Consider the following 27753-nt stretch of genomic DNA (forward strand, 5'->3'; position numbering starts at 1 on the left):
CTAATGAGGGCTGGAGGTTCCGTTACACACACGGCAGATATCCGTTTTTTGCGGATCAAAAATTTGCAAAGCGGACACGGTCGTGTGCATGAGGCCTATGTCTGAGAGTACCTGATATTATGCACACTACTGTGTGAAGGAGGCTCGCCCCCTTGATAAAGTGTGCACATCTGTACAGATGCAGATCGAGGGTCACCAGAAAACAATGCAGGCAACACAGCTGACCTACAATCCTTATGTCTGCCACCCTCTGTGACCCGTGACTCGAACTCATTGCCACAGCTCGGTCCCCCACGAGGTCACTAAGATGGAAGTGGTTTCTTTTCCCACGAGGCGACTTCTGAATGACTTGTACACGGGTCTTGTGACAAGTACCAACGCCCCAGTTCTATCAATGAGTAACTCCCTGATCTGCCCACTAGGCGGAGCTCTGGAGCTCGTTAATAAGTAGCGGTCTCCTCTAGCTCTGCTCGGAGCATCCCAGCAGATATCCGTCCGCCGCTCAAGCACCATGTCTCATGGACCGGTCTACAACCCCGTGAGTACAGGCTTCGCCCGCGGCTTTAGGGTACACGGGACAGCACTTAGGCCTCTATATAAATGTATACGCTTTATCCTGTAGGACTTCTATGTTAGGGCTCAGTCCGAGGTACATATAACTTGTGTAGTAGTGATTGTATATGGGACACACTTGCATCTGGTTCTAGTTAAGGTCACGTGAGCTTGGGACTTTTTCTTTTGTAGCTGACTGAACCTTCCCAGTGCCATCTTCTGAAAACTGTGTGTATAGGCTGCTGTCCCACCACAAAAGGGGCATCTCTGTATACAGACTTACTATATTTCTGTAGAAACAAGCACTGGGCCACATTTACTAAGACTGGCTTAGGCTACTTTTTACACTTGCGTTGTTAATAGTGTTGAGCGAACCCCTGTTTTAGGTTCGGCGTCCAAGGTGCGGGTTATCGAAGAATCCCGTTATGGATTCCGCTACCACGAACCATAACGGAATTCGGAATCCATAATGTGATTCTTTGATAACCCGAACCTTGGACGCCGAACTTAAAACAGAAGTTCGCTCAACACTAGTTATTTATTCTGGTATTGAGATCCGGCAGAAGATCTTGCTCCGGAACTAAACCAGTCCGTTTCGATTATGCTCATCAGGGTGCACCCGTACCTGCACAGGTCAGGAGGCCGCCGGACTTTCCGAAAAAGCCAGTACTCCTTGGGGATCATTTATTAAGGGTACTTTTACACTTGTGGCAGAGGATTTCGCCAGGCAGTTCCGGCGACGGAACTGCCTGACGGATGCGTCAAACGCATGCAAACTGATGGCATTTGTCAGACGGATCAGGAAATGCATTGAAATGCCAGATTTGTGTCATCCGGGAAAATGGATCCAGCATTTATTTATTTTTTCACATTTTTTGCTGTCTGAGCATGCGCAGACCGCAAAAAACAGATCCTGTTTTGCCAGAACACTCGGGGCTGAATCCAGCATTAATGCATTTCAATGGGAAAAAATGCCAAATCCGGCATTCCGGCAAGTGTTCCGGAATTTTGGACGGAGATAAAACCGGCAGCATGCTGCGGTATTATCTCCGTCCTGAAAAGACAAAACTGAAGACATCCTTGATGCATCCTGAACAGATTACTCTCCATTCAGAATGCATTAGGATAAAACTGATCAGTTCTTTTCCGGTATTGAGCCCCTAGGACGGAACTCCTATGCCGGAAAAAAATTACGCTTGTGTGAAAGTACCCTTCAAGACGATGGTTTTTGATAGCCCCCTGCGCTGCTGGAGGAAGGGCCTGATTCTGATTTGTGACGAGGCGCAGGCATGAAAACTATACCAGCCTTTCTGTTCATGCATCTACAAATATTTGATATTTCATAACTTTTTTTTTTTTTTTTTTTTCAATTCTTACATATTCTATGAGCTTTTTTGCCATATGTCCAGAATAGTTGTTCATGTTTTCCTTGAAAAAAAAGTCAAGTATGACAATTGTTTGATGACACTCTACAAGAAATACCGTGGAGGCAATGTAAATGTTCCTACAGGTGACACTCCAGATCGTGTCCCGATGATTTTTATGGCATGGTAGACCATCATGAGCCTGTTCATTTCTAGTGGATCTGAAATGTCAAAGCAGTTCGGTGATGAAACACCGTGTGAACCCAGCCTAAGCTTACCCCCTGCAGGGGGCTAAACACAATGTGAACCCAGCCTAACCTTAACCCCAGCAGAAGGCTAAACGCTTGGAGAAGGAACCCAGCCTAAGCCTACCCCCTGCAGGGGGCTAAACACAATGTGAACCCAGCCTAACCTTAACCCCAGCAGAAGGCTAAACGCTTGGAGAAGGAACCCAGCCTAAGCTTACCCCCAGGGGAGGGCTAAGCGCAGTGTGAACCCTCCCTAAGCTTACCCCTCACATGTGACAAAACACAGTGTGAATTAACCCAGCCTAAGCTTACGCCCAGAAGAGGGTTAAACGTAGTTGAACCCAGCCTAAGCTTACGCCCAGAAGAGGGTTAAACGTAGGTGAACCCAGTCTAAGCTTACGCCCAGAAGAGGGTTAAACGTTGGTGAACCCAGCCTAAGCTTACGCCCAGAAGAGGGTTAAACGTTGGTGAACCCAGCCTAAGCTCACCCCTAGAAGAAGCTAATTTTATTGTGAACCCAGCATAAGCTTACCTCTTGCAGAGGGCACACAGTTTGAGCCCAGCCTAAGGCTTGTTTCCCTTATGAATTAGGCAGGTCCATCAGGCATTTCCGGACGGATCCGTCACTGCCGTAATTCTGCCTGGACCCATTCACTAGAATGCTGACCGGCGGTGATCCAGCCGCAGCACAGTGACAGATCCAGCAGGCTGTTCCCATCCCGAAATGCCTGCTGGACCTGCTTAAACAGAGATGTGAAGCAGGCCTAAGCTTGTATAGGATTTATTTTCTTATTGAGAACAAAAAGTGATGATTGGAAAAAAAAAAACATGCAAATTGATGTCAGGTTTTCAAGAAGTTCTTTCCTTAGGCCTCATGCACTGACCATGTCTGATCCACAAAATGCAGATACCTTCCACGTGCACTCCGCACAGTTTTCACCCATCAATACAAAGGACTGTTCTTGTCCACAATGCAGACAAGAATAGAAATGCCCACACGGATCCGTGCAAAATACAGATGGGTGCATGGCCCCATAGAAATGAATGGGTCAATGTGCTACCTGCAGATAACACAGGCATGAAAACTCCAGTTGTGTGCCTGAGACCTTACTGCCGCCACATCAAGTATCTTTCTGGCGGCTGAAACGACCTTGTAAAGTCTGTTCCAGGACGTTCTGATACAGACTAGACTATATCCAAATGGAGTTTAGAAAAAAATACACGTACCTTCTGTAGAAACAACGCTATTCAGATGTATGACTGTACCTCAGCCGTCCTGCGACTGTGGGACAGCCGCTAAAATCTGGTACTGTCCTGCCGGACAATCGGAAGGTATGGCAATTTGTGCTACAGTAGTTCTCTGGGATTGAAGCAGTTTTTTAATCCAGTGCCCAGAGTGGTTCCTAAGTGGGAATTTCTATATATTTTTTTTATTTTTATTTTTTATGGTTTTGCAGACATTTACTATACCCTTTTAAACAGAAGGTCTGGAGGCTTACGTTTTCTGAGACCTATTTGGTCCATCAGGCTTCATGTACTTGGATATCTTTTTTTTAGACTTGTTCTCTTTATTTTCCAGCCTGTTCCATTCAGCACCCACTTTCACGGTGGCCTCAACGATGGCACCATGGTTGTTATCAGTGGCACTGTACCACATTCAGGTGACAGGTTTGTAATTGTTTTAATATATTGCATTGATGATACATTGTCGTTTAAAAGCAAACCCAGCAGATAGCCACACAAGTCCAAAGAAAAATAAAACCTCCATCTAGTTATACTAGGTGATGTTGACCTGACGTGCTGGTGGTGAGCATATGTGTTCGCTGTCACCAGGAACTCTCGTCAAGATCAAACTAAATGGGCTTGCTGGTTTTTTTTTTTGTGATTGTGGGTTCCAGCAACATGCAAATCACACTACGACCACATTAAGTTCAATGGCTATACTGCGATCGTTGGTAGTGGGTTGACTGTAGTAGCCAAGAGTAGGCCCAAGTTAAGAGGGAAAATTATTCACTATGAAGTGGTGGTTTTCAGGCCAGCCATGAACAATGCTTCAAAGATTTATTGTATCATGAGTAATAGAGTAGGTCAGTATTTTACTTCACTATTGGGAAGCCAACCTCAGAAGTGTCTCTAAAACACTGCGCAGGTACTCGTCTTTCCATTACCGTTTTACTCAGTTTTTGATCCACTCTGCAATTGCAGTCCTAATAGCTTATATATGTTTCTTTTAGGTTTTCTGTGAACTTCCAGTGTGGTGCTGGTGAAAGTGATGATATTGCCTTCCACTTCAATCCACGTTTTGATGGAGGACTTTTAGTTTGCAACACAAAGCAAAGTAACAGTTGGGGGAAAGAAGAACGTAAGAACGAGCTGCCATTTCATAGGGGACATCCTTTTGAAATCCGGATCCTAGTTTCACACCATGACTACAAAGTAGGTTTTCGGAAAGCAGAGTTCTGGTTTTTTTTTTGTCTTTTCACTTGAATAGGAAGGAGCTGTCCCATTGAAGTGAGTTGGGGGGGCGGAATAGTAAATACACTGCTCACCTCTGTAATGTCGATGGCGGGCAGATAAACAGTGAGGAGAAGGCAGGGGTCGTATGAGCGCAGCGTTCTTTTCAAGCAGCTGATCGCGAGGGGAGTCGGCAGTCGGGCCAGATATTGACCTATCCTCAGGATAGATCCTCTATATCAAAAAAGTAGATAATCCCTTTAAGGCTCCATTCACACGTCCACAAAATGGGTCCGCATCCGTTCTGCAATTTTGCGGAATGTGCTGTCCGCATCAGCATTTGCGGATCCGTGCTACAGTTTCTGCAAAAATAGGCATTTTCTATTATAGTGCTGGCGATGTGCGGTCCGCAAATTGCGGAATGCACATTGCCGGTGTCTGTGTTTTGCGGATCCGCAAAACACATACGGACGTGTGAATGGACTCTTATTCTTCTTCTCATTTCTCCATGTTACTGTGAAATAATGCATGTCTGCGTCCTTAGGCTAGCCGTGCACGTTTTGATTATTTACTATTGACATCTTATAACCTATATCAGGGATCAGCAACCTTCGGCACTCCAGCTGTTGTGAAACTACGACTCCCAGCATGCTCCATTCACTCCTTTGGGAGTTCTGAGTACAGCCAAGGAGGTGTGCATGCTGGGAGTCGTAGTTTCACCACAGCTGGAATGCCGAAGGTTGCTGATCCCTGACCTATATGTTTTGCGAGGAAAATTATAAAATGATTTCCATTAATGCATTTTAGGCACATTGGTGTAAGCCATCTTGAAAAGCTATTCTGCAGGCAACCTGCAAACACCACTAGGTGAAGTGTGGAACTTACTTGAAGAGGACCCTCGACACAAAATGCAGTGCCGTCTGCAGCATGAAGGAGCTTATAGTTTTGTGGGGAAAGTTTCAGTAAAGCTTGTAATTTATACATTTAAATCTCAGCTTTTTCTGACTTCAGTACATCAGTGATCAATAGGACTGTATGCATTATGTCGGGTTTACAGAGCCCAGTTGTTGAACTGATTATCGGGAACGAGCGTTCCTTCAAACGCTCGTTCCCAACAATAGGCCTGTGTAAATGTGCTGATCACTAGATGAACGAGGAAAAAGCTTGTTCGTCTGGTGAATTAATCGTTGATGCAGCACATTAAAAACATTTTAAAATAAGAAAGTGGGCTCTGGTATTGCTGCGTACCTCGGGGCCAATGCCGACTTCGGATTCCTATTTTAAAATGTTTTTAAATCCGCAGATAGGAGTGCCGAAGTCTCATGCAACTTCGGCTGAGACAAAGTTCTCCTACATGGAGCAAATACATTGTAAATGCTGTACGGGAACAGCATTACAAACAAAGTTCTTTAACAAATCGACTTCGGAATCTATGATCCGAAGCTCGATTCGCTGAACCCTAGTTTCTGGGTAGCAGATCATGCTGTGTGAACAGCGATCTGCTGCCCAGAAACAATGAATCTGTATGAGGACAAGCAATGGCAGTAGCCATCGCTGATTTCCATACAGTGGAGGTGATCACTGCATGTTAATAATAATTCTTCATCTCCACTGACGAGCAGGCAGGTATCAGGATTGGATATGGTTCCTTCCCAATAATTGCCTGCTCGTTCAACAAGTCTAAATGCTGCTTAAGAATGTATACAGAGATCACTTTTAATCACTAATAGCTGTACAAAGGTGTGGTCTTAAATTCAGAAAAAGCAGAGATATAAATGTATGAATGACAAGTTTTACTGAATGTTTTCCCACAAAAATACATATCTATCTGCTCAGCTTCTTCTGCTCTATTACTGCCGATTGAACTGCATTTTGTGGTGACAGATCCTCTTTAATACTGAATTCAATGTCATCGTTATTCTGCCTTCATTGAGTAGTACTAAAGTAGTCAAAAATCTGTCAGTCAGTGTTAGATCAGCAGGGGGCAGCAGCTCATAAATAAGTCACTCTTTTCTGGCAGCACGGGACGCTTGTTTGGCAGGTGCTGCAGGGACTTACCCTGGGTTCACACCTGAGCGTTTTACAGCGCGTTCAAACGCGCTGTAAAACGCTTAAGACATGAAAACCAATGCTTCCCTATGGGAAGGGTTCACACCTGGGCGTTTTACAGCGCGTACGAACGCGCTGTAAAACGCCCGACGCTCAAACAAGTACTTGAGCTTCTTTGGGGCGTTTTGACGCGATGACACAGTCAATGACACAAACGCGCGTTTACTATTACAAAAAACGCGCAACAAAAACGCGCGTAAAACGCGCGTTTGAGGAACGCTCAGGTGTGAACCCAGGGTAAAGAGTAAGTTCAGAACTACTTAACATTAGCACATAAGATGCTGAAATCAGTGTGTCTGTCATTATCTTGTGTTTCAGTGGCAGGTTCCTTTTAACCTTATGCAGTGAGTAACTTGGCTCCCAATACTCGCACACAAAAGCATATTGCAGCTCCAATCATGAATGCAGTAGATCTAGAGTCATGGACAGGATTGCTTGTGTGAATAGGCTTTAAAACGTAATGGGTGTGCTTGCACCACTGTAGGATTTTTCATTTCTCTTATACTGCTCACATCCTCTATTTGCGGTCCATTTTCCGACAAAAAGGGAATCAGATTCCTTAAAGGGTTTCTACCACTTAGGCGTCACATATTTGGCTGTCAGACACTAGCGATCCGCTAGTGTCTGCTCTGGCCAACCATCCTAATATAATTGCTTTTGGGGCGGTGGTTTGGCTAAAAAAACTACTTTTATTAATATGCTAATGAGCCTCTAGGTGCTATGGGGGCGTCATTAGCACCTAGAGGCTCCGTCTACCTTTAGAAACTGCCGCCCCCAGCGCGTCCCTCCAGCCCGCCCATCTCCTCCTGAATGCGATCCTCGTATGTATTCTGCGCATGCGCAGTAAATGTCTGACAGCTTCCCTGCTCAGACATCTCCACTGCGCCTGTTCCTCGGAGCACTATGGCGTCATCGCGCAGGCGCAGTGGAGATGTCTGAGCAAGGAAGCGGTCAGACATTCACTGCGCATGCGCAGAATACATACGAGGATCGCATTCAGGAGGAGATGGGCGGGCTGGAGGGACGCGCTCGGCGGCGGCAGTTTCTGAAGGTAGACGGAGCCTCTAGGTGCTAATGACGCCCCCATAGCACCTAGAGGCTCATTAGCATATTAATAAAAGTAGTTTTTTTAGCCAAACCACCGCCCCAAAAGCAATTATATTAGGATGGTTGGCCAGAGCAGACACTAGCGGATCGCTAGTGTCTGACAGCCAAATATGTGACACCTAAGTGGTAGAAACCCTTTAAGAGGCAGGTAAGTACAGCAGTAACCGAAAGCAAATTGCTGAAGTCCCGCACTTTATCCGGAGTCATGTTAAAGCTTCCAGCCATGTATATGGAGAACTTGCGAGAGACAACTGTCACCTGAATAGCGATCTAAAGTGTATGGTCAACTTGGCTCATTTACGACAAACCTAAGGGCTCAGTGCTCATATTGCGGATCTCAATTGACTTGAATGGATCCACAAAATACGGCCATAGATGGGACGTGTACTATCTTTTGCCGTATTTTGCGGATCGCGGACCCATTCAAGTCAATCCCCAGCACAGAGTGCACCCAGCCAGTGCTCGTATATTGCGGACCGCTGTTTGTGTTCCACAGCATCGGCACGGAGCCCTTACGTTCGTCTGAGTGAGCCCTTAGTCTCACTTATTGTTTCCTTGCTAGAGTTACAGAAACGGTGACCATTTTACGCCTACCAAATTTTGTTCCTCAATCTAATATGGCTCTCTCTTCCAGGTTTCTGTGAATAGACAGCACTTTTTGGAGTACTGTCACAGAATTCCTCTGCCCCGAGTCAACACTTTAACAGTAAAGGGCTGTGTTACTCTAACATGTGTTGACATACAAGGGGTAAGTGAGATTTTACAACTCTGAACATAATTTGTATTATTTTTCTTACATCAGAATATTGTCTTTAGGGTAAAGGCCCTGTTTCATGGTCAGATGAACAGCCGAATAAGCACTACCTAGTGTAAACAGGACTTTAATCAGGCGACAAACTAGTAAATGCTGATCAGATTTTTTAAATACTCTGGTCAGCAGGACCATCTCTGCATGTAACCCGAGAATGTGCATGCTTCGATGTGTGTAAAATTTATTTTTACTTTTTTTTAAATGAGTATCTAACATCAGAGGGTTTACATAGTGGCCCCAACGAGCTAATCATAGGGATGGCGTAAGCTTAGACAGGTTGTCTAGACCTGCAGCAGATTTATCACAGGGGCTCAGGATGGATGAGAAGTCTGGTGCAGGGATAGACACTTTTCTCTGACTCTATACCAGCTATACTATTAATTGGTTTTAAGTCAGAGTTGCACCAAAAGTTTGGCGCAAAATGGCACATCTTAAGCCCCCTTACTTCACAATAAGTCCCCACCCCCTCTTCTAGCATGTGGACCGCCATTCTGCTTAAAAACACATGGTTTGCAAAAAAAAAAAGCCACCAACACAAGTAATAAAACAACCTGGGGCAGATTTTTTTTTAAATACTGTCTAAAAGTAAAACCATGTAAATTTGTATTATAGTGTCTGATGCTGGATAATAAATCTAGCACATCTTTTGCCTGTCTAGTCTAACTTTACACAACAAAAATGTGCCAGGTTTTTGGTGCACATTGTTGCATTTGGGTCATGCTTCCTTTCTACTAAGCCACATCTCTTGTCAGGCAAGTCGCCAAGTGTGTGTAAAACACTTAATAAATGTAGTGAAAAGTATGTATGCCATGTATGTATAAAGATTTTATTTTTTATTTATTTTTTGTTTTTTTAAACTCTAAATTTTTATATGAAGAAATCCTTTAAGGAGTTTTCCAGGATTTTTATATTGATTGCTTATCCAGAGGCGGTGCGACACTCTGCACCCCAGCCGATCAGCAGTTCCCAAATAGCTCCAGCTGTGAAACTGCACAGCTTCTACTTCTACTACTGTGTAGTGGACCGCTGGTTACTGCAGTGCTGCTCCCATTGAAGTGATATATTTTTCCCCTTACAAAATCGGTCAGTGGAAAAGCGATGAAAAAACTGAGAAAATGCTGCATCATTAAAGCTATGGACTCTTTAAGAACCATTTTTTATTATTGACTTATTTTGGGTTAAAAATGTTTTGTTTTAAAAAATATTGCACCGTTTAGCTCCTACAGTGCCTGTGTTTCACAATATATAGCAGCTGCAGAATGCCGTTTGTGTGATGATTCCACCAGAGTGGTCATCTAACGGCTCATTCTCCTGCCTCCCTCACCTCTCCTGCGTGATTTTCTAAGCTGATTACGTCCAAATTAAAACTGAAATTTAATGCTGCTGCTATATACGGTATGGAGGAGAAGAGCGGGGCTGCTGGATACAGGCAGGAAGACTGGCACAAAGACTACTTCTGGCTAGAAAGTGTTTTACTGTCTCATTTCACTGCTGATTTCACATCCAAACTGTAGTACTCCTGTTTAATTTCCATCTTTGCTGGGGTGCCACAGAGGGGTAAGGAGCAGAAGCCCCTGTTTCTCTATGTGCAGTGTGTGGGAGAAATTATAGCAGGTACTACTAGCTCAAGGAAGCAATAGTTTGCAAGAGGAAACCTGCAAAAAATGCAAGCCATATAATGGTCAGATTATCATGTACACATGCATCACCGCTTATCCAAACAAGTCATTTGAAACAAGGGGTTGGCAGAAATCCCATCTAGACTATATTATAACATCTGAAAAAATGCAACCAAAATTGTATGTTATACACCCTTAGACCTAAATGAGTTTTCCTAGGTAGGCCATCAATATCTGATTGCCGAGGGTCCAACGTCCCGCACACTTGCTGTTCTGCATAGGCCCCGGCCCTGGAAGTCTGTGTTGGAACTGCACACCTTTGTATAGTGGACAAAGCTGGTTACCTTAATGCTGATCCCATTCATTTCAGTGGGAGCAATGCTGCAGTAACCAGCTCCTGTCAACTACATGCTGTGTAGTTCCAGTGCTGGAGGGTATCTACTGCAGAACAGCTGATCACAGGTGTGACCCCCCGCTGATCAGATGTTGATGGCCTATCCTGAGGATAGGATTTCAGTATAACAGAATCAGAAAACACTTGAAGGATGATAAATGTATATAGATTATTCACCAATAACTGTTTATTTCTTTTCTAGGGTGGACACATTCACGCAGGTGCACAAATGCAAAATGTAAGGTTCCCTCTTAACTAAGTGGTAATTGCCAATTCCAGTTAAAATATTATTTTGTTCTTTCCTCAAAATGTATATATCCTGGGTCGCTACATTGTGGCTTAAAGGGGTTTTCTGAGTTTTTATTTTATTTTTACTGACAAGTCCGACACCCGGGCCCCCCACCAATGAGCTGTTTGAGAAGCCAGCGGTGCTCCTGTGAGAGCTGCTACCTTCTCTCTGCTTTTCCTAGGCCAGTGACGACACATCGATCACATGGCCTAGGAGCAGATCAGCCCGATTCAAGTGAATGGGACTGAGTTATAATACTAAGCACAGCCACTATACAATGTACAGCGATTTTCTTGGTAAGCTCATAGGAATGCCGCTGCCTTCTCAAAACAGCTGATCGGCAGGGGTCCCAGATATTAGAAGACCCCCACTGATCAGATACTGTTGACCCATCAGTAAAAAAAAAAAAAAAAAATCTTGGAAAACCCTTTTAAGCCTCATATGTCTTCCTGGTTAACCAACCTTATCTCCAACAGGTGTCCAGTTCTGGATTTCTGGCATTGTGTGATGCCTTTCTGTCTCTGCTGATCTCTAAATGCAGATCGGCACCAGATGAGAGAAGTATACAAATTAAAGGCTATGTAACCTTTGGGGGCATTTTTTTAATTATTGCATTGTAATCATTTTGAGCTAAAAATCCTTTTTTTGATTGGTCTTTATTAAAAATTGTGAGCCCCTTTCTTTGTACAGCCTTAAGATTCTTTAGTAGTGGGCTCTGTATTTTACTCTTCCATCAGGCAGTTCAGCTAATGGCTCCTTATCTCTGACCTCCTAAACACTCATTAGAGCTCAAATCTTTTCTTACTGATAGGAATGTGGATTAAATAAGTGTTTATGACCTTTTAGTAATTTAGAGATAAGGCTTATTAAATGCTGGCACAAAGAGAAAGTACATTCACCCAGCTAAACAAACGCTTAACCCCAGAACGGCTGACTATTTTTAATAAAGACCAATTGAAAAATGATTTTAGCCCAAAATATCATAATCAATCATAAGAGAATTGGCCCGGAAGGTGTACATAGCCTTTAACTTCTGATTGGCCGTTCAGGCGGTGCATGGACATAATAATGTGTACTCAGACAATCTAGGGACTGAATTCTTGCTTCTTTACTTGTAATTAATCCCTCCTTAATAATAATATGTCATTCACCTTAAGAAGTTAAGGCATTTATAGAGGACCAGTCACTAATCCTGATATATGAAATTACAATTTTGGAACATTCTTTTGACTCCATGCTATGCCAGACTTCTCTTATTCCGGCTAAAAATGTATGAATATAGGAACCGATGTGGGATTAGCAGTTGAGGTATGTCACTGGCCAGTCTGACATGTACCTTTATCCATAAACTTCTAGCAGGAATAAGAGAAGAACGGCACAACATAGATTCATAAGAATCCTGAGTCCAGAATTTTTATCACATATGGAATGCAAGTAGGTACTAAAACAGACAAGTCTATAAAGGTGGCAGGTCCTCTTTATCTATTAACTCTAGGGGATTGTGTAGGCACTGCCAATATGCCTGTGCAATCATTGGCAAGATGACAGCTGTAATACATGGCTACGCTCCCACCTCCGGAAGGGAGAATGCTCAAGTTCTGGCTGTTTGAATGTAGTACTCAAACCTGTTTGTAACTCAGTACAAACTGGGCCAGGTTTAGTATGACAGAAGATCAGAGATCCTCAGGACTGTCAGGTGATACCACTGGCTATACCACCATGCCCTAACAGGTGCCTGCACATATTCCTATGCACAGTTTACTGGCATACATAGGCATGCCAATACATTGTAATAAAAAGAATGTAAAATTAAGTCAGTTTCTCCAACCAAGAACCCATATATACAATAAAACGTGGTATATACTGTAGTATGACATAACTGTATCATTATAAGGCCTCATGCACACGACTGTTCTGGTCCGTGCCCGAGCCGCAGTTTTTGTGGCTCGGGTGCGGACCTATTAAATTCAATGGGGCTGCAAAAGATGCAGACAGCACTCCGTGTGCTGTTAGCATCCGTTGCTTCGTTCCGTGGCCCCGCCAAAAAATATAACCTGTCCTATTGTCCGTTTTGCAGGACAAGAATAGGCATTTCTACAATGGGCCGCCTGTTCCGTTCCGCAAAATGCGGAAGGCACACGGACGGCTTCAGTGTTTTGTGGATCCGCAGTTTGCGGACCGCAAAAAACTGAACGGTCGTGTGCATGAGGCCTAACTTTCATGACATGTAAAATACAAAAAATCAGCAGCACAATAACCAGTGTTAGGTGTAAATCCTCCTTAATATAGAAATGGTAAAAATGAGGCAGCTGTAAAAAGTACTGTAAATGGAAAAAGAGTGGACTCCCTTTATTCAAGCTTCCTGCCACATTTCAAACGCAATGAGGCCTTTGTCAAGCTGTGTTACAAGTGTCCAGTAGATAGTTATACACATCTAATTCATCAATAAAGTAAGAAAATAGTACAAATACAAGAATACATACATAACACAATATCGTGTGTTGGTAAACATAATACAATCCATTAGTGGCATCACCGTAGAGTGTGTGTGTGTGTGTGTGTGTATATGTATGTATATGTGTATATATATATATGTATATGTGTGTGTGTGTGTATATATATATATATATATATATATATATATATAAACCAAACACACATCAGCACTTCCAATAGGTGAAAAATTGTGGGATCCTTTATTCACCGGTGCACGGGTGAATAAAGGATCCCACAATTTTTCACCTATTGGAAGTGCTGCGGTGTGTTTGTTTTTATTGATTGAACACTTTGGTCAAGTGACGTACTGCTGGCACCCCCTCTATTTATATGTTTGCTAGGTGTGCTGCCCTGGATATTTGGTATATATATTTTTTTTTTTAAATATACACTCACCTAAAGAATTATTAGGAATACCTGTTCTATTTCTCATTAATGCGATTATCTAGTCAACCAATCACATAGCAGTTGCTTCAATGCATGTAGGATTGTGGTCAGTGTTCCCTCTAAGCTGCGTGGGTGCGCGGCCGCACAGCAATTATTGTGCCCCCGCTCACAAGTTTAATAAGTCCGCTCAGCGCACCCGCTCGCAAAATGCCCACACTATTTGTGACTTCTTCAACACTTCCTCCTTCCGTGAGCGGCTCAGCGGGGCGCCGCCTACTACATGTTCCCGCGCTACTGCTGCCTCCTCCTTTTCTAACTGAAGAGGAGGACTGAGCGCAGCAGTGCACAGCACAGCCACAGGCAGAGGTATTGTGGCGGTCTGATGGAGAGAAGGGAAGGGCCCCGCTGCAGTGCTAATGTCCACCGACCCCATAAATCTTACTGCTGTGAAGGTGGCAGGAAGGAGCAGCAGTGTTTATGAAATCCTAATGTATTCCATCTCAATCCTCACATCCCGGATATTTCCCGCCCCAAAGCAGTCACCCTGAGTCTGACACCGCCAGTCCGCCACAGTAATAAGGAGGGACCGCTAATATTTCTTAAACCGGACACACTCCGACCTTGACAAGAGGCATTCTGGGGCGGTGCCGGTAAGGTCTGTTCCCCACAAGGAAAAGTCACTTTGTGGAGTTTTGGAGACCAGGATACCGGTCCTATATGTGGATGCATGCAGCAGAGCTGAGCTTCTTAGAGTAGCAGGCCCGAGCTTGTTAAATGCAGAGCAGGGCTGAGCTTGTTAGATGCAGCAGGGCCGAGCTTGTTAGATTCTGCAGAGCTGATCTTGTAATGTTAGGTGCAGCAGGGCAGGTGCTTACTGTATATGTTGGGGTTCTATCCGCTTCTAGAAAAGCTGGGTGAAAGCCAATATTGCTGCCATTCCGACCTTCATCCAGCTTTCCCAGACCTCAGAACAACAAACCCTGAGGAGCAAACGTCGGGTGCACCTCTGCCGGTATGTGCGGGGGGGCAGATATAGCCAGGGAGGCTAAAGTGAGTCTCTCTGGAACAGCTTTGTATATATGTAATTATATACAGGAGATGCCCAGGTTATACCAGCATGGTCCATATCACTATATACAACAGGAGATGTATAACTTACACCATCTGTACATATATAATTATATACAGGAGATGCACAGGTTATACCAGCATGGTCCATATCACTGTATACAAGAACATGTATAAGTTAGACGTCCTAGCCAGTGTCAGGTTAGCACTTAGCAAGGTCTTTCTTCACTCCGCAGGAGACATTTTATGTGCGGTTCTGTTCTGACCCTTATGTTAAAACATAACTTTCATTTGATTGCTTTAATACCTAAAGGAAAAAAATAATTTTAAAAACCTGCTGTTTCTCTAGATGACCTTATGTTTATGGTAGTAGTAATAGAGTCTCAAGGGTCTATAAAAGCAGCTACACTATTTTTACAGACCTTTGAGACTCTATTAACACTACTATTAACATAAGGTCATCTAGAGAAAAAGCAGGTTTTTAAAATTCTTTTTTTTCCCCTTTAGTTGTTTAGGTGTTAGAGCAATCTAATTAAAGTTATGTTTTAACACCTAAAGAGAAAGGGAAAAAAAATAAAACCCTACTGTTTCTCTAGATGACCCTATGTTGATAGTAGTGTTAATAGAGTCCCAATGGTTTGTAAAAAATAGTGTAGCTGCTTTTATAGACCCTTGAGACTCTATTACCACTACTATCAACATAAGGTCATCTAGAGAAACAGTAGGTTTTAATTTTTTTTCCTTAAGGGAAAACATAAGGGTCAGAAACTGGGTTTTGTTTAGCCTCTTGGTTATTAGTTTTTCTATGTAAGTTCTCTGGATCAAAGATTTTTTTTCCCTGTATGGTTTTAATATGGAGAGCAATGTCCAGTGATCACAGAGAGGACTATACTGTATGAGATGGTGCAGGGGTTATACTGTATTGTATGTGATGGCGCAGAGGTTTGTATGCTCTTTGAAGTGACAATTATCTTATGTTTTCCTATCGCCCGCCTTTGTTGGCGCTGTGCCCAGCTCTGAGCCGACCCTGCTCAGCAGCTGCCAAGGCTTAGAGGGAACACTGGTTGTGGTCCTGGTCAAGACAATCTCCTGAACTCCAAACTGCATGTCAGAATGGGAAAGAAAGTTGATTTAAGCAATTTTGAGCGTGGCATGGTTGTTGGTGCCAGACGGGCCGGTCTGAGTATTTCACAATCTGCTCAGTTACTGGGATTTTCACGCACAACCATTTCTAGGGTTTACAAAGAATGGTGTGAAAAGGGAAAAACATCCAGTATGCGGCAGTCCTGTGGGCGAAAATGCCTTGTTGATGCTAGAGGTCAGAGGAGAATGGGCCGACTGATTCAAGCTGATAGAAGAGCAACGTTGACTGAAATAACCACTTGTTACAACCGAGGTATGCAGCAAAGCATTTGTGAAGCCACAACATGCACAACCTTGATGCGGATGGGCTACAACAGCAGAAGACCCTACCGGGCACCTCTTATCTCCACTACAAATAGGAAAAAGAGGCTACAATTTGCACGAGCTCGCCAAAATTGGACTGTTGAAGACTGGAAAAATGTTGCCTGGTCTGATGAGTCTCGATTTCTGTTGAGACATTCAAATGGTAGAGTCCGAATTTGGCATAAACAGAATGAGAACATGTATCCAATCCATCATGCCTTGTTACCACTGTGCAGGCTGGTGGTGGTGGTGTAATGGTGTGGGGGGTGTTTTCTGGGCACACTTTAGGCCCCGTAGTGCCAATTGGCCATCGTTTAAATGCCACGGGCTACCTGAGCATTGTTTCTGACCATGTCCATCCCTTCATGACCTCATGACCACCATGTACCCATCCTCTGATGGCTACTGCCAGCAGGATAATGCACCATGTCACAAAGCTCGAATCATTTCAAATTGGTTTTTTGAACATGACAATGAGTTCACTGTACTAAAATGGCCCCCACAGTCACCAGATCTCAACCCAATAGAGCATCTTTGGGATGTGGTGGAACGGAAGCTTCGTGCCCTGAATGTGCATCCCTCAAATCTCCAACTGCAAGATGCTATCCTATCAATATGGGCCAACATTTCTAAAGAATGCTATCAGCACCTTGTTGAATCAATGCCACGTAGAATTAAGGCAGTTCTGAAGGCAAAAAGGGGTCCAACACCGTATTAGTATGGTGTTCCTAATAATTCTTTAGGTGAGTGTATATATTTAATTTTGAGGGTATTTACATCCAAATCAGGTGAACAGTGTTAGGAATGACATCAGTTTGCATATGTGCCCCCCACTTGTTAAGGGGCCGAAAGTAATGGGACAATTGGCTTCTCAGCTGTTCCATGGCCAGGTCTGTGTTATTCTCTCATTATCCCAATTACAATGAGCAAATAAAAGGTCCAGAGTTCATTTCAAGTGTGCAATTTGCATTTCGAATCTGTTGCTGTCAACTTTCAAGATGAGATCCAAAGAGCTGTCACTATCAGTGAAGCAAGCCATCATTAGGCTGAAAAAAATAAATAAAAACCCATCAGAGAGATGGCAAAAACATTAGGCGTGGCCAAAACAACTGTTTGTAACATCCTTAAGAAGAAGGAGCACACCGGTGAGCTGAGCAACACCAAAAGACCACGGAAAACAACTGTGGTGGATGACTGAAGAATTCTTTCCCTGGTGAAGAAAACACCCTTCACAACAGTTAGCCAGATCAAGAACACTCTGCAGGAGGTAGGTGTATGTGTGTCAAAGTCAACAATCAAGACAAGACTAAACCAGAGTGAATACAGAGGGTTCACCACAAGATGTAAACCATTGGTGAGCCTCAAAAGCAGGAAGGCCAGATTAGAGTCTGCCAAATGACATCTAAAAAAGCCTTCACAGTTCTGGAACAACATCCTATGGACAGATGAGACCAATATCAACTTGTACCAGAGTGATGGGAAGAGAAGAGTATGGAGAAGGAAAGGAACTGCTCATGATCCTAAGCATACCACCTCATCAGTGAAGCATGGTGGATAGTAGTGTCATGGAGTGGGCATGTATGGCTGCCAATGGAACTGGTTCTCTTGTATGTATTGATGATATGACTGCTGGCAAAAGCTGCAGGATGAATTCTGAAGTGTTTCGGGCAATATTATCTGCTCATATTCAGCCAAATGCTTCAGAACTCATTGGACGGCGCTTCATAGTGCAGATAGACAATGACCCAAAGCATACTGCAAACACAACCAAAGGAAAGAAGTGGAATGTTATGCAATGGCCAAGTCAATCACCTGACCTGAATCCGATTGAGCATGCATTTCACTTGCTGAAGACAAAACTGAAAGGAAAATGCCCCAAGAACAAGGAGGAACTGAAGACAGTTGCAGTAGAGGCCTGGCAGAGCATCACCAGGGATGAAACCCAGCATCTGGTGATGTCTATGCGTTCCAGACTTCAGGCTGTAATTGACTGCAAAGGATTTGCAACCAAGTATTAAAAAGTGAAAATTTGATTTATGACTATTATTCTGTCCCATTACTTTCGGTCCCTTAACAAGTGGGAGGCACATATGCAAACTGTTGTGATTCCTACACCGTTCACCTGATTTGGATGTAAATACCCTCAAATTAAAGCTGACAGTCTGCAGTTAAAGCACATCTTGTTTGTTTCATTTCAAATCCATTGTGGTGGTGTATAGAGCCAAAAATGTTAGAATTGTGTTGATGTCCCAATATTTATGGACCTGACTGTATATAGTAACATATATAACTGAAATATGATATTGTGAAATCAAAGTAAGAGAAAAAAACATTTTTTTTAAATATATATCATAAAATGACCTATGTAATTGTCTTCAGAAAAGTCCTGATATCCCTGTATGTAAGTACCTATAAAAATCACTAGATCCCAAGACAACAGCAGAGCAGTCACACATTCTAATCCTAGCAGGCTGGAGCGGAAGACAAAAGAAAGGCATATGTTAAAAATCTAGTGAAATAATTAGAGCATATTTCCATACAAAGATGCCACGTAGCAAAGTCCTAATTCAGTGACACCTCTCAAAATGATAACAATGAACACATTGAAATATCCATCCTAAAATCTGACAGAAATTTATGTATAACAAACAATAATACACATGTGTAAACCCCATCCCTCAGTTATGACTAGGGATGAGCGAATCAACCTTGGATGAAACATCCGAAGTCGATTCGCATAAAACCTTGTTCCAATACTGTACAGAGCAGGAGCTCCGTACAGTATTAGAATGTATTGGCTCCGATGAGCCAAATGTATTGCTTTGCGTAGTCTCGCGAGACTTCGAGTACTAACTTCATAAATTTAATTTCTACTGTAAAAAAACATTTCCCGAACTCGGGTTCAGTTCCAAGTGGTATCTTAGAACCGAGCCAGAGTTCAGGGAAATGTTTTTTTACAGTACAAATGAATTTATGAAGTTATTACCCGAAGTCTCGCAATAACTTCGGCTAATCCGAGCCAATACATTCTAATACTATACGGAGCTCCTGCTCCGTACAGTATTGGAACAAAGTTTTATGCGAATCAACTTCGAATGTTCCATCCAAAGTCGATTTGCTCATCCCTAATTATGAACTTAAGGAGTTGCTTATTAGAAGGGTTTTCCAGTTATGTAAAGTTATTCTCTATACACAGGCTAGGGATAACTATCGGTGGGAGTCCTTCCACTGGGACCCCAGCCAGTCATGAGAACAAGGACCCCTACCCCGTAGAGCCCCCAGAAATGAAACAAGTGGCCTGTTAGGCTTGCGTGTCGGCTGCCCTATTTATTTCTAGTGGAGTTGCAGAGATTGCAGAGTACAGCGGTCAGCAATCTGGTGGAACTCCCCTATAAATGAATGGAGTGGCCACGCACATGCCCAACTGGCCACTCCGTTCATTTCGTTGGGCCTCCACAGGGTACAGGGTCCCTGTTTTTCATAATCGGACACCCACTGATGGGGGATAATCTTACAAAACTTGAATTCCACTTTAATTAAGCCAAGATATTTATTTCTGCCATCTTTCTTTTCAGCCAGTATTCCCACCGCAACTAGGATTTCCGACGAGTGCTGGATTCCACGTAAGCTTTGAATGCAGCACACTTTTTTACCTTTTTATAAGGCCTCTTGCACACGAACGTATTTTCATTCGGTGTCGTCCCGTTTTTTTTTTTTTTTTTTGCGAAAAACGGAAGGTTCTCCGTCCTGCATTCCTTTTCCGTATTTCCATTCCGCAAAAAAATAGAAGATGTCCTGTTTTTGCCCGCATTACGGACAAGGATAGTACTGTTCTATTAGGGGCCAGCTGTTCCGTTCCGCAAAATAGGGAATGCACACGGATGTCATCTGTATTTTTTCTGCTGTATCCGTTCTTTGCAGACTGCAAAATACATACGGTCGTGTGCAAGAGGCCTAAGACTAACTACTGGCCTTATCTGTTTTTCTTGTATAATGTTGAATGTACAACCTATAAAGATCTGAAGATCCCAAAAAATGTCATCACAAAAAGTTATGGCTCATCCTAGCAATATGCCATGACTTTTTATGATGAATACAAACCTGTTTAGAGCTTTTATCAATTATCCCACTGAGGATAAAATAGTTTGTTTTTCAGAGACAAAAAGTCTCTTGCCTTTAATTAAAGAGCAATAGAAGTTACACATTTACCTAAAACATGATTATGACTTTTTTATTTTTATTTTTTTTATTTCGGGGAATGTATTAAGCCCTGCACTCCAAAATTATAGCTTCAAAAAGTCGCAGAATAGGAGCTTTGTGACTTTTTGAGGTCAGCTGAGCAAAACTTTTGTAACTTTTTTGCATTTTTAAATCAAATACTTCAGTTTTGAGAAGTGGGTGTTAGCTATGTTAAAAGGAGTTTTCTGGTATTTACATATTAATGACCTCTTCTCAGGATAGGTCACCAATAGGGATGAGCGAATTGACTGCGGTTGAAACATCTGAAGTCGATTCGCATAAAACTTCGTTAGAATACTGTACGGAGCAAGCGCTCCATACGGTGTTAGAATGTATTGGCTCCTGTGAGTTGAAGTTTATTACTTTGTGAAGTCTTGCGGGACTTTGGGTAATAACTTCAGAAATTTAATTTCTACTGTAAAAAAAACTTTTACCAAACTCAGGTCCAGTTCCAAGGTACCACTCGCTCATCCCTAGTCACCAATATCAGATTGCCAGAGGTCTGACTCCAGGGACCCCCACCAAGCAGCTGTACACATTCATTGGTCACATGGACTAGGTGCAGCTTATCTCTATTCAGGTGAATGAGGATGAAATGGACTGGCGCTGGGCTTGGTAAGCTGCAGGTCACCGTAGCTTCAGAAAGTGCCGTAGCTTTCTCAAACAACTGATTGGCGGAGGTCCCAGGATTTGGACCCCTGCCAGTCTCATATTAATGAACTATCTTAAGGATTGGTCATCAATATGTAAATCCTGGAGAACCCCTTTTAAGTTTCACTCAAGAATTATCACTGTCACTTTTTTAAAAAGTCACTAACTTTCTCTGGTAGGGGGTGGTGTAGGAAAACTGGAGTAGCATTTTGTAGACAAGTGTTAGGTTTGAAGGTATGCCATAGTTCTCAAACAATGTGTGACATTTCATAAATCTAGTGCAAAACAATCCAGTGTGGACTTCGAATATTACCCTCATGATAAATTCCCCTCTGTTTTCTTCACAGCCTGGTCCATTTAATCCACATGAAAATTATGTAAGTACCCAATGTAGAGTTGTTCTGTGCATTATGCCTATAACTAGAGGGCATCTGTCATCTCTCCTGGCCAGACTACTCCCTATGAAAAAAATTGGAATTGTCTTTTCTTTGAAGGAATAAAAGATTAGCTGCACGTTGCTTCAAGTATTCATAAAACCCAACATGCCAGGGGTGTGAGAGGTCCCTTTTTAAAGCACAGCATTATTTTATCCATATGCTCATCTTTTGTCATGGTCTCTAAGAAGTAAATGTTTCTAGTAATTGTCCCTATAAAGTACAACATAACCCGTTCTTTGAAAACTTTGACAGATAACTATAATCTAAAGTCCCCTATACATGGGCTGAATTATTGGGAACAAAACTGTCCATTCTTGATAATTGCCTGCTCATTAGAGGAGGTGAAATCTGCATTTACATCTGGCAATCATTTCTGTATGGGGATGAGAGAGTGTTCCTTCCCATACAGATTCTTTTTTTTTTTTTTCTTCTGGGCAGCAGATGCCTGTTTACAGAAGACAAACTGCTGCAGAGAAATTATGAGAAATCCTGTCCACATCAACAAAGCTTTCACCCAATAAATGAGCGTTTGCCCGTTCATCAGGTGATCAGTGGCACCTTTACACAGGGTAATTATTGGAAACACACGGACCTAGGAACGCTTCTTCCTAATAATCGCCCCAATAGTCAGCCCATATTGCTGTAAATACTATTCCTTGATGTATGGAGTTGATTTTTCTATTATGTATAACCATTCGGTAAAGTCACATTTATGCCACCACTAAATGTGTTAAATATCGACGAGCATGTCTTAGGATGGGTCAATACTGTTTGATCTGTGGGGTCTAGCCTCTGGGACCCCTGCAAATTAGCACCATGATGGTGCCAAGGTGCTTGCCTGAAAAAGATGACAATAGGGATAGCCACCGTGCCTGTTTAACAATGAAGGGGCCTGTGGTGTTTATGTGAGCTACTTTTTATTTTAGGTCTTATTTACTCTGACAAAAAATTGGTCATCTCCCATTCATTATCGCCTTAGATTGACAGAGGATAACTTGAAAAGCATTGTAAACCTCCGTCTGCTTGATTTCTTTACCATGTTGGCATGTCCAAATGCTTCAGTGGTAGCAGCAGGCATCTGAGAAAGCTCTGATCCTGGGTTTTTACCCAATTAGATGCTGTGGTCAATAGCCACTGCAGCACTCAAGAAATTTGACAGACACCGCTCTCATCTTATGAATGCTGAAAAATACTGTAAATTATTTGTACCTCAAACTGTTCTCTCACAAAAAACATGGACTCATCCATAGGAAAAATACAGTTATAGCTTTTTGTATGCGGTAATTTAAAAAAAGTAAGTCTTTTTTAAAGCAAATCTGTCAGGTGATTTCTTTCGTCCTTTCTGATAGTGGGATATAATAGAGGGAAAAAACTGTGATATATACCATATGTATACATTTATGTGATTTGGGGAAGGATTACTAGCTAAAAGTAGAGTAAATCCTGACAGGACTCCTAGGACAGATAGTGAGAGTCCTAATCCCGCCAGACAACGTGATTGACAGCCTCATGTGTACAGATCGTTTTACAGGTGAATGCTGTCAATTACTGTATGTTGGTGGGAATATATTTATATCGCATAGCTCAGGTTCTCTCTCTTTATCATATCCAACTCTCTGATAGGACAGCAGAATCAACTGACAAGTTCACTTTAAGGGTCCGAATAGGTTTGTCTTTAAACCCTTAAAGACTTCTTTCCTTCATGCTTTTAAGAACCATAACTTATGAGAATTTAGGGGGTCATTTATTATCCTTAGTCCGCCTATATTAGACGTATTTCAGGCGCAGATTGTGGCACAACGATCTGGACCGGCAGTCCCGTCTCATTCGTCATTTTATACGCATGTTTTGGGAGTAGAAAATGATCTAAATGTAAGCCAGCTAGGAAGCCTCATCATAACTTCGGCGGTCTAAAATGCCGGTCTTAATGAATGGCTCCCTTTTTTTTTTTTTTTTTTTTTTTTTGCAATACATGGTGTATTGTTAATGGAACCATTTAATTCACCAGATCTTGCATTGAAATACAGGAAAAATATTGAAACTGAAAAAAAAAAACACTGGCACAATGTTTTTGGGGGGTTTGTTTTTAACACTTAAAAAAAAAAAAGCTTTAGCAAAAAACGTATTTGCATCACCGTATTCTGACACCCATAACTAATTTATTTTTAATTTCTGTCTACAGAACTGTTTTGAGGGCTTGTTTTTGATCACATTTCATACAACTTTTTGTGACCAAAAAACAGCAAATGGTCCATTACCCCTAAGGGGACTAAAAATGACAATTAAGGAAAAAAAAAAAACATATATAACATCATATATAGAATCATTATGGTTTTTTTTTTTGTCATTTTTTTATTGTCATTTTTAGTCCCCTTAGGGGTAATGAGTATGCAGTCTTCTGATCACTTGTACTATAGACTGCAATAAAATACTACTGCAGTCTAAAGGATTTTGACGGGCCTCCTATGGTAGGGCTTAAAAGGTAGCTTACTATCGCAGAGCATTCACAAGGCCCCAGGCTGCCATAGTAACCAATCGGGAAGCCCGTTATTTCTCTATGGAGGACAGGGGGAGTTCCATCACTCTGTCTAACACCTCACATGCCACTGTTGCTTATAACCATGGCATCTGAGGGGATAAATAACCAGGATGGTCACTGCCAGTGTGTGTCAGCTGTGTTAGACAGCCGACACCTGCTGCGTATGGAGCAGACTGGGCTCGTGAGGCCACTCCATACTTCCCTTACATGCAAATGATGTACAGTGTCATAATACATCATGTTTTTAAAAAATTCTGTATGCCTGTTTGTTACAGTAAACTGGTGTCATACAGTACTGGGCTGTGAAGGATGTCCTGAGCTTACCACTACACTTTATTGTTCCTGCAGGCAGTCCCATACCAAACTAACATCTATGGAGGCCTGTTTCCTTCCAAGGTGATTGTCGTCAGAGGAACTGTTAATGCACACCACCCAAAAAGGTATTTATTTCCTGCACCATATATAGCACCAACATATCTTATAGCGTTGTCCTCACTCACATCAGTCTGTCCCTTTGGAACTAACAATCTAACAGTCCTTGGACAAATGTCATAGAAATCCAGTTAACTTATCAGTATGTTTTTGGATTGTGGCAGCAAACTGTAAAACTTAGAGAAAACCTACACAAACATGCTGAGAACATACAAATTCCATTGGTCAGATTAGAACCTACCACCCCATGTGTTAAAGGGGGTTAACCTTGCTCAGCTATTTACGGACCATAAACAGGAATGAAGTGGGGTACATGTGTGGCCACATTTTTGTTCAGAGTGGCTGCATGGAACCTGCATTGTTACATTGAGCTGAGCCACGTTACACATGTTACAATTTATGGTGTAGGAGGGGGGTGGTTGTTGGAGGACCCAAAGGAGATGCATGAAATCAAAGAAATATAATGAAATATTTGTATTAACCCACTTTTTTCTAAATCTGTCTACAGATTTCATATCAACCTGAAATTTAGTGGGGGAACTGCCTTTCATTTCAATCCAAGATTTGATGAACAGACTATAGTCCGAAACAGCTGTCTGAATAGCTCCTGGGGAAAGGAAGAACGACAAATACCAAGCTGTGGCATGGGTTTTGCACCTGGTCAAAGCTTTGTGGTAAGTATAGCCAGAAAAGACATGGGGGAAATTTATCAAAGGTGTGTTATGCCGGTCTATGATATATATATATATATATATATGATATGATATGATATACCCTGCGCTGCCAGAGGGCGCCCCTAATTTATGACGAGACGCACGCCTCGTCATAAATTAGGCATATCCTTTGGCAGTTTGTGCACCTAGAGTGAAATCTACAGCAGCTCAAAGCTGCCGTAGATTTCCTTCTTTTATGCTATAGAACTAGCGTAAAAGACAAATTCACAGGGGCTGCTGACCTGTTCCCTCACCGCACCTGCTTTTCAAGAAAGTGTTGAGGGCGGTGTGGGAACACCACTTGTGCCTAGATTTGGGAGTGATGGTGTTTAAAAGCTTGCAAAAACGAGGTTTGCAACTTAAAAAAATAAAATAAAAATGTAGTGTGGGGGAAATGGTAAATTCCCACCTATAAAGTATGAAAATCGCTTAACATGTAGAGATATTTGCCTCAGCATTAATGTTGAATCATAATGGCTGCAAAATATTTATTGGCAAGATCAGCGAGTTATTTTGTTTGGATTTGAACATTTTACTGCCGTCAGATATATCTGTTTTGTATTCCCCATGAAATAACAGTTCTGGAGCATCTTTTCTTAGAACTCTGCATTGGGGCATTCCTCTATTATTCTTCCTTATTATTTATGAATGAATCCACAACTACATCTTATAATCTCCTTGTCCCCTCTAAATTTTGAAATCAGTATTGTGTTTTTCTACACCATTTACTTTAGTCCTTCAAAGCCGCAGTTTGTAAATGTAGCCTAATCCCATCTCCCTTCCAGTGGCTGACTTAAATTCTGTTATTGTAACGTTTTTATGAGATAATAATTGGATCTGATAGATACGCAATAGACATGAATTCTAGAAGATCTACTGCTGCTACCCGATCTGCGCAGATGCCGACTGTACATGTGCCGCTCCACTTGTACTGAGATATAAGCGGCACATGCACATTTGTCATATGCAGTACTTGATTAGCAGCAGGAGATCCTCTGTGCTTGCACCACTACTGAGAGCAATGGTGCAGGCACAAGATTGACAAGGCCAGGCGAAATGTCTGGCTCTGTCAATCAATAGGAAAGGGAGAGCCTCTTTATTTTGTATAAATCTTGTAGAATTTTTATTATGGGGGGACTTATCATGGCCTTTGCACCCATATAATTTGTGCAAATATTTCGCTCTCACTACTTATTATATTTATTTATTTTGCGAGCAGGCTTATCAAGAGGGACTTGTCCTCCTGTGGCCTGACATATTTACTGCAATATAGGCCAGAAACCGGTGTAAATTATAGCACAAATCTAGGCCAGGTAATAGCCAGTGTAGATATGCTTTTTCTGATGCACAGACAGGCAGATTTATCAAGAGGCATGCAAAACCTAATTTTCTCAGCAATGTGAACATTGGAGCAATACCGATGCCGTCAGCTGCCAAGTGCACATGCAACAGGGCAGCCAGTCTCATAGGTACAAATCTGCTGACAGATGCCCTTTAATAAATTCCACCCTCTATAGTCCAGCTATGTGAAAACCTTTAAAATACTGTATAAATGGTCTCTGTAGAATGTGAATATACTTTCAACAGGCATATCAGAATTTATTTTATTTTTTTCCACAGATTGAAATATTTTGTGAGCACAACCATTTCAGAGTGAATGTGAACGGGATCCATGTGTGCAACTTCAATCACCGTGTGCCACATCTCCAACAAATAGACACCCTGCAAATTGAAGGCGATGTCGTGCTGCAGCATGTTCAGATTTAGATTTGTTAATCATTGTGCTGACTGCAGTGCCAGCTTTTCTCACTGGTTATTACTTTGATGCATCTACAGTATACATTTAGTATAAGAAAGAAAACATTATGTTAGTATATAATGGGTTTTATATGAAATATATACAGTACATATACATGCATAATTAAAAGGTAAACGTTTCATAATATGGAAATAAGAGTTGAACCTGAAATTTTAAATAAATTCCAGATTTTCAGTTAATTAGCTTTTTTTTAATTTAAAGTGGTTTTGTTCGATCCTAAAAAAATTAATTTCATGTAAACCTTGTCTTGTCTCCTACAGAACATAATAGTATACCTTCCAACTTCCATCTCCATGCTACTGCCGCACTACATTGTTCACAACCTGAACTACCAGGTTGTGAGCGTAAATGAGCAGCAGCCACAACACTTCTCATAGTGCTGTGTGCTGCAAAGCACCTAGAAATGTAAACACCTACTACACCTTCCCTGGGTCAAAAGCGTTACCCACTACACCCCCCATCATCCCCTTTCTGAGTCCTTCTAATGTTTCTTCCTACACAGCTTCAAAATGACAACCCTGCTTATGGATTGAGGACATTGACCAACCCATTCCAAGATCCCATGGGTCTGACATCACG

At 42.2% G+C, this 27753-nt stretch overlaps 1 protein-coding gene across 1 annotated transcript; it reads left to right on the plus strand.

Moving 5' to 3' along the window:
- The first annotated feature begins 467 nt into the window (after window positions 1–467).
- On the plus strand, window positions 468–27353 carry LGALS9 (galectin 9). Its single transcript, XM_044285122.1, has 10 exons — window positions 468–538; window positions 3744–3832; window positions 4399–4600; window positions 8469–8582; window positions 10861–10896; window positions 19920–19967; window positions 21582–21611; window positions 24559–24650; window positions 25151–25316; window positions 26976–27353. Exons 1-10 carry the CDS (start codon window positions 512–514, stop codon window positions 27120–27122), a joined length of 951 nt encoding a protein of 316 aa, XP_044141057.1. The 5' UTR covers window positions 468–511; the 3' UTR covers window positions 27123–27353.
- Window positions 27354–27753: the final 400 nt, after the last annotated feature.

The sequence above is a fragment of the Bufo gargarizans genome, chromosome 3 (assembly GCF_014858855.1).
Source record: "Bufo gargarizans isolate SCDJY-AF-19 chromosome 3, ASM1485885v1, whole genome shotgun sequence".
Classification (NCBI taxonomy): domain Eukaryota; kingdom Metazoa; phylum Chordata; class Amphibia; order Anura; family Bufonidae; genus Bufo; species Bufo gargarizans.

Bases quoted from the DNA above. Each gene is read 5' to 3' on its own strand.
- LGALS9 (XM_044285122.1), top strand. From the start codon at position 512: ATGTCTCATGGACCGGTCTACAACCCC. The intron at 10,897-19,919 runs GTAAGGTTCCCT...CTTTCTTTTCAG, and splicing joins CAGGTGCACAAATGCAAAAT to CCAGTATTCCCACCGCAACT. The intron at 25,317-26,975 runs GTAAGTATAGCC...TTTTTTCCACAG, and splicing joins CACCTGGTCAAAGCTTTGTG to ATTGAAATATTTTGTGAGCA.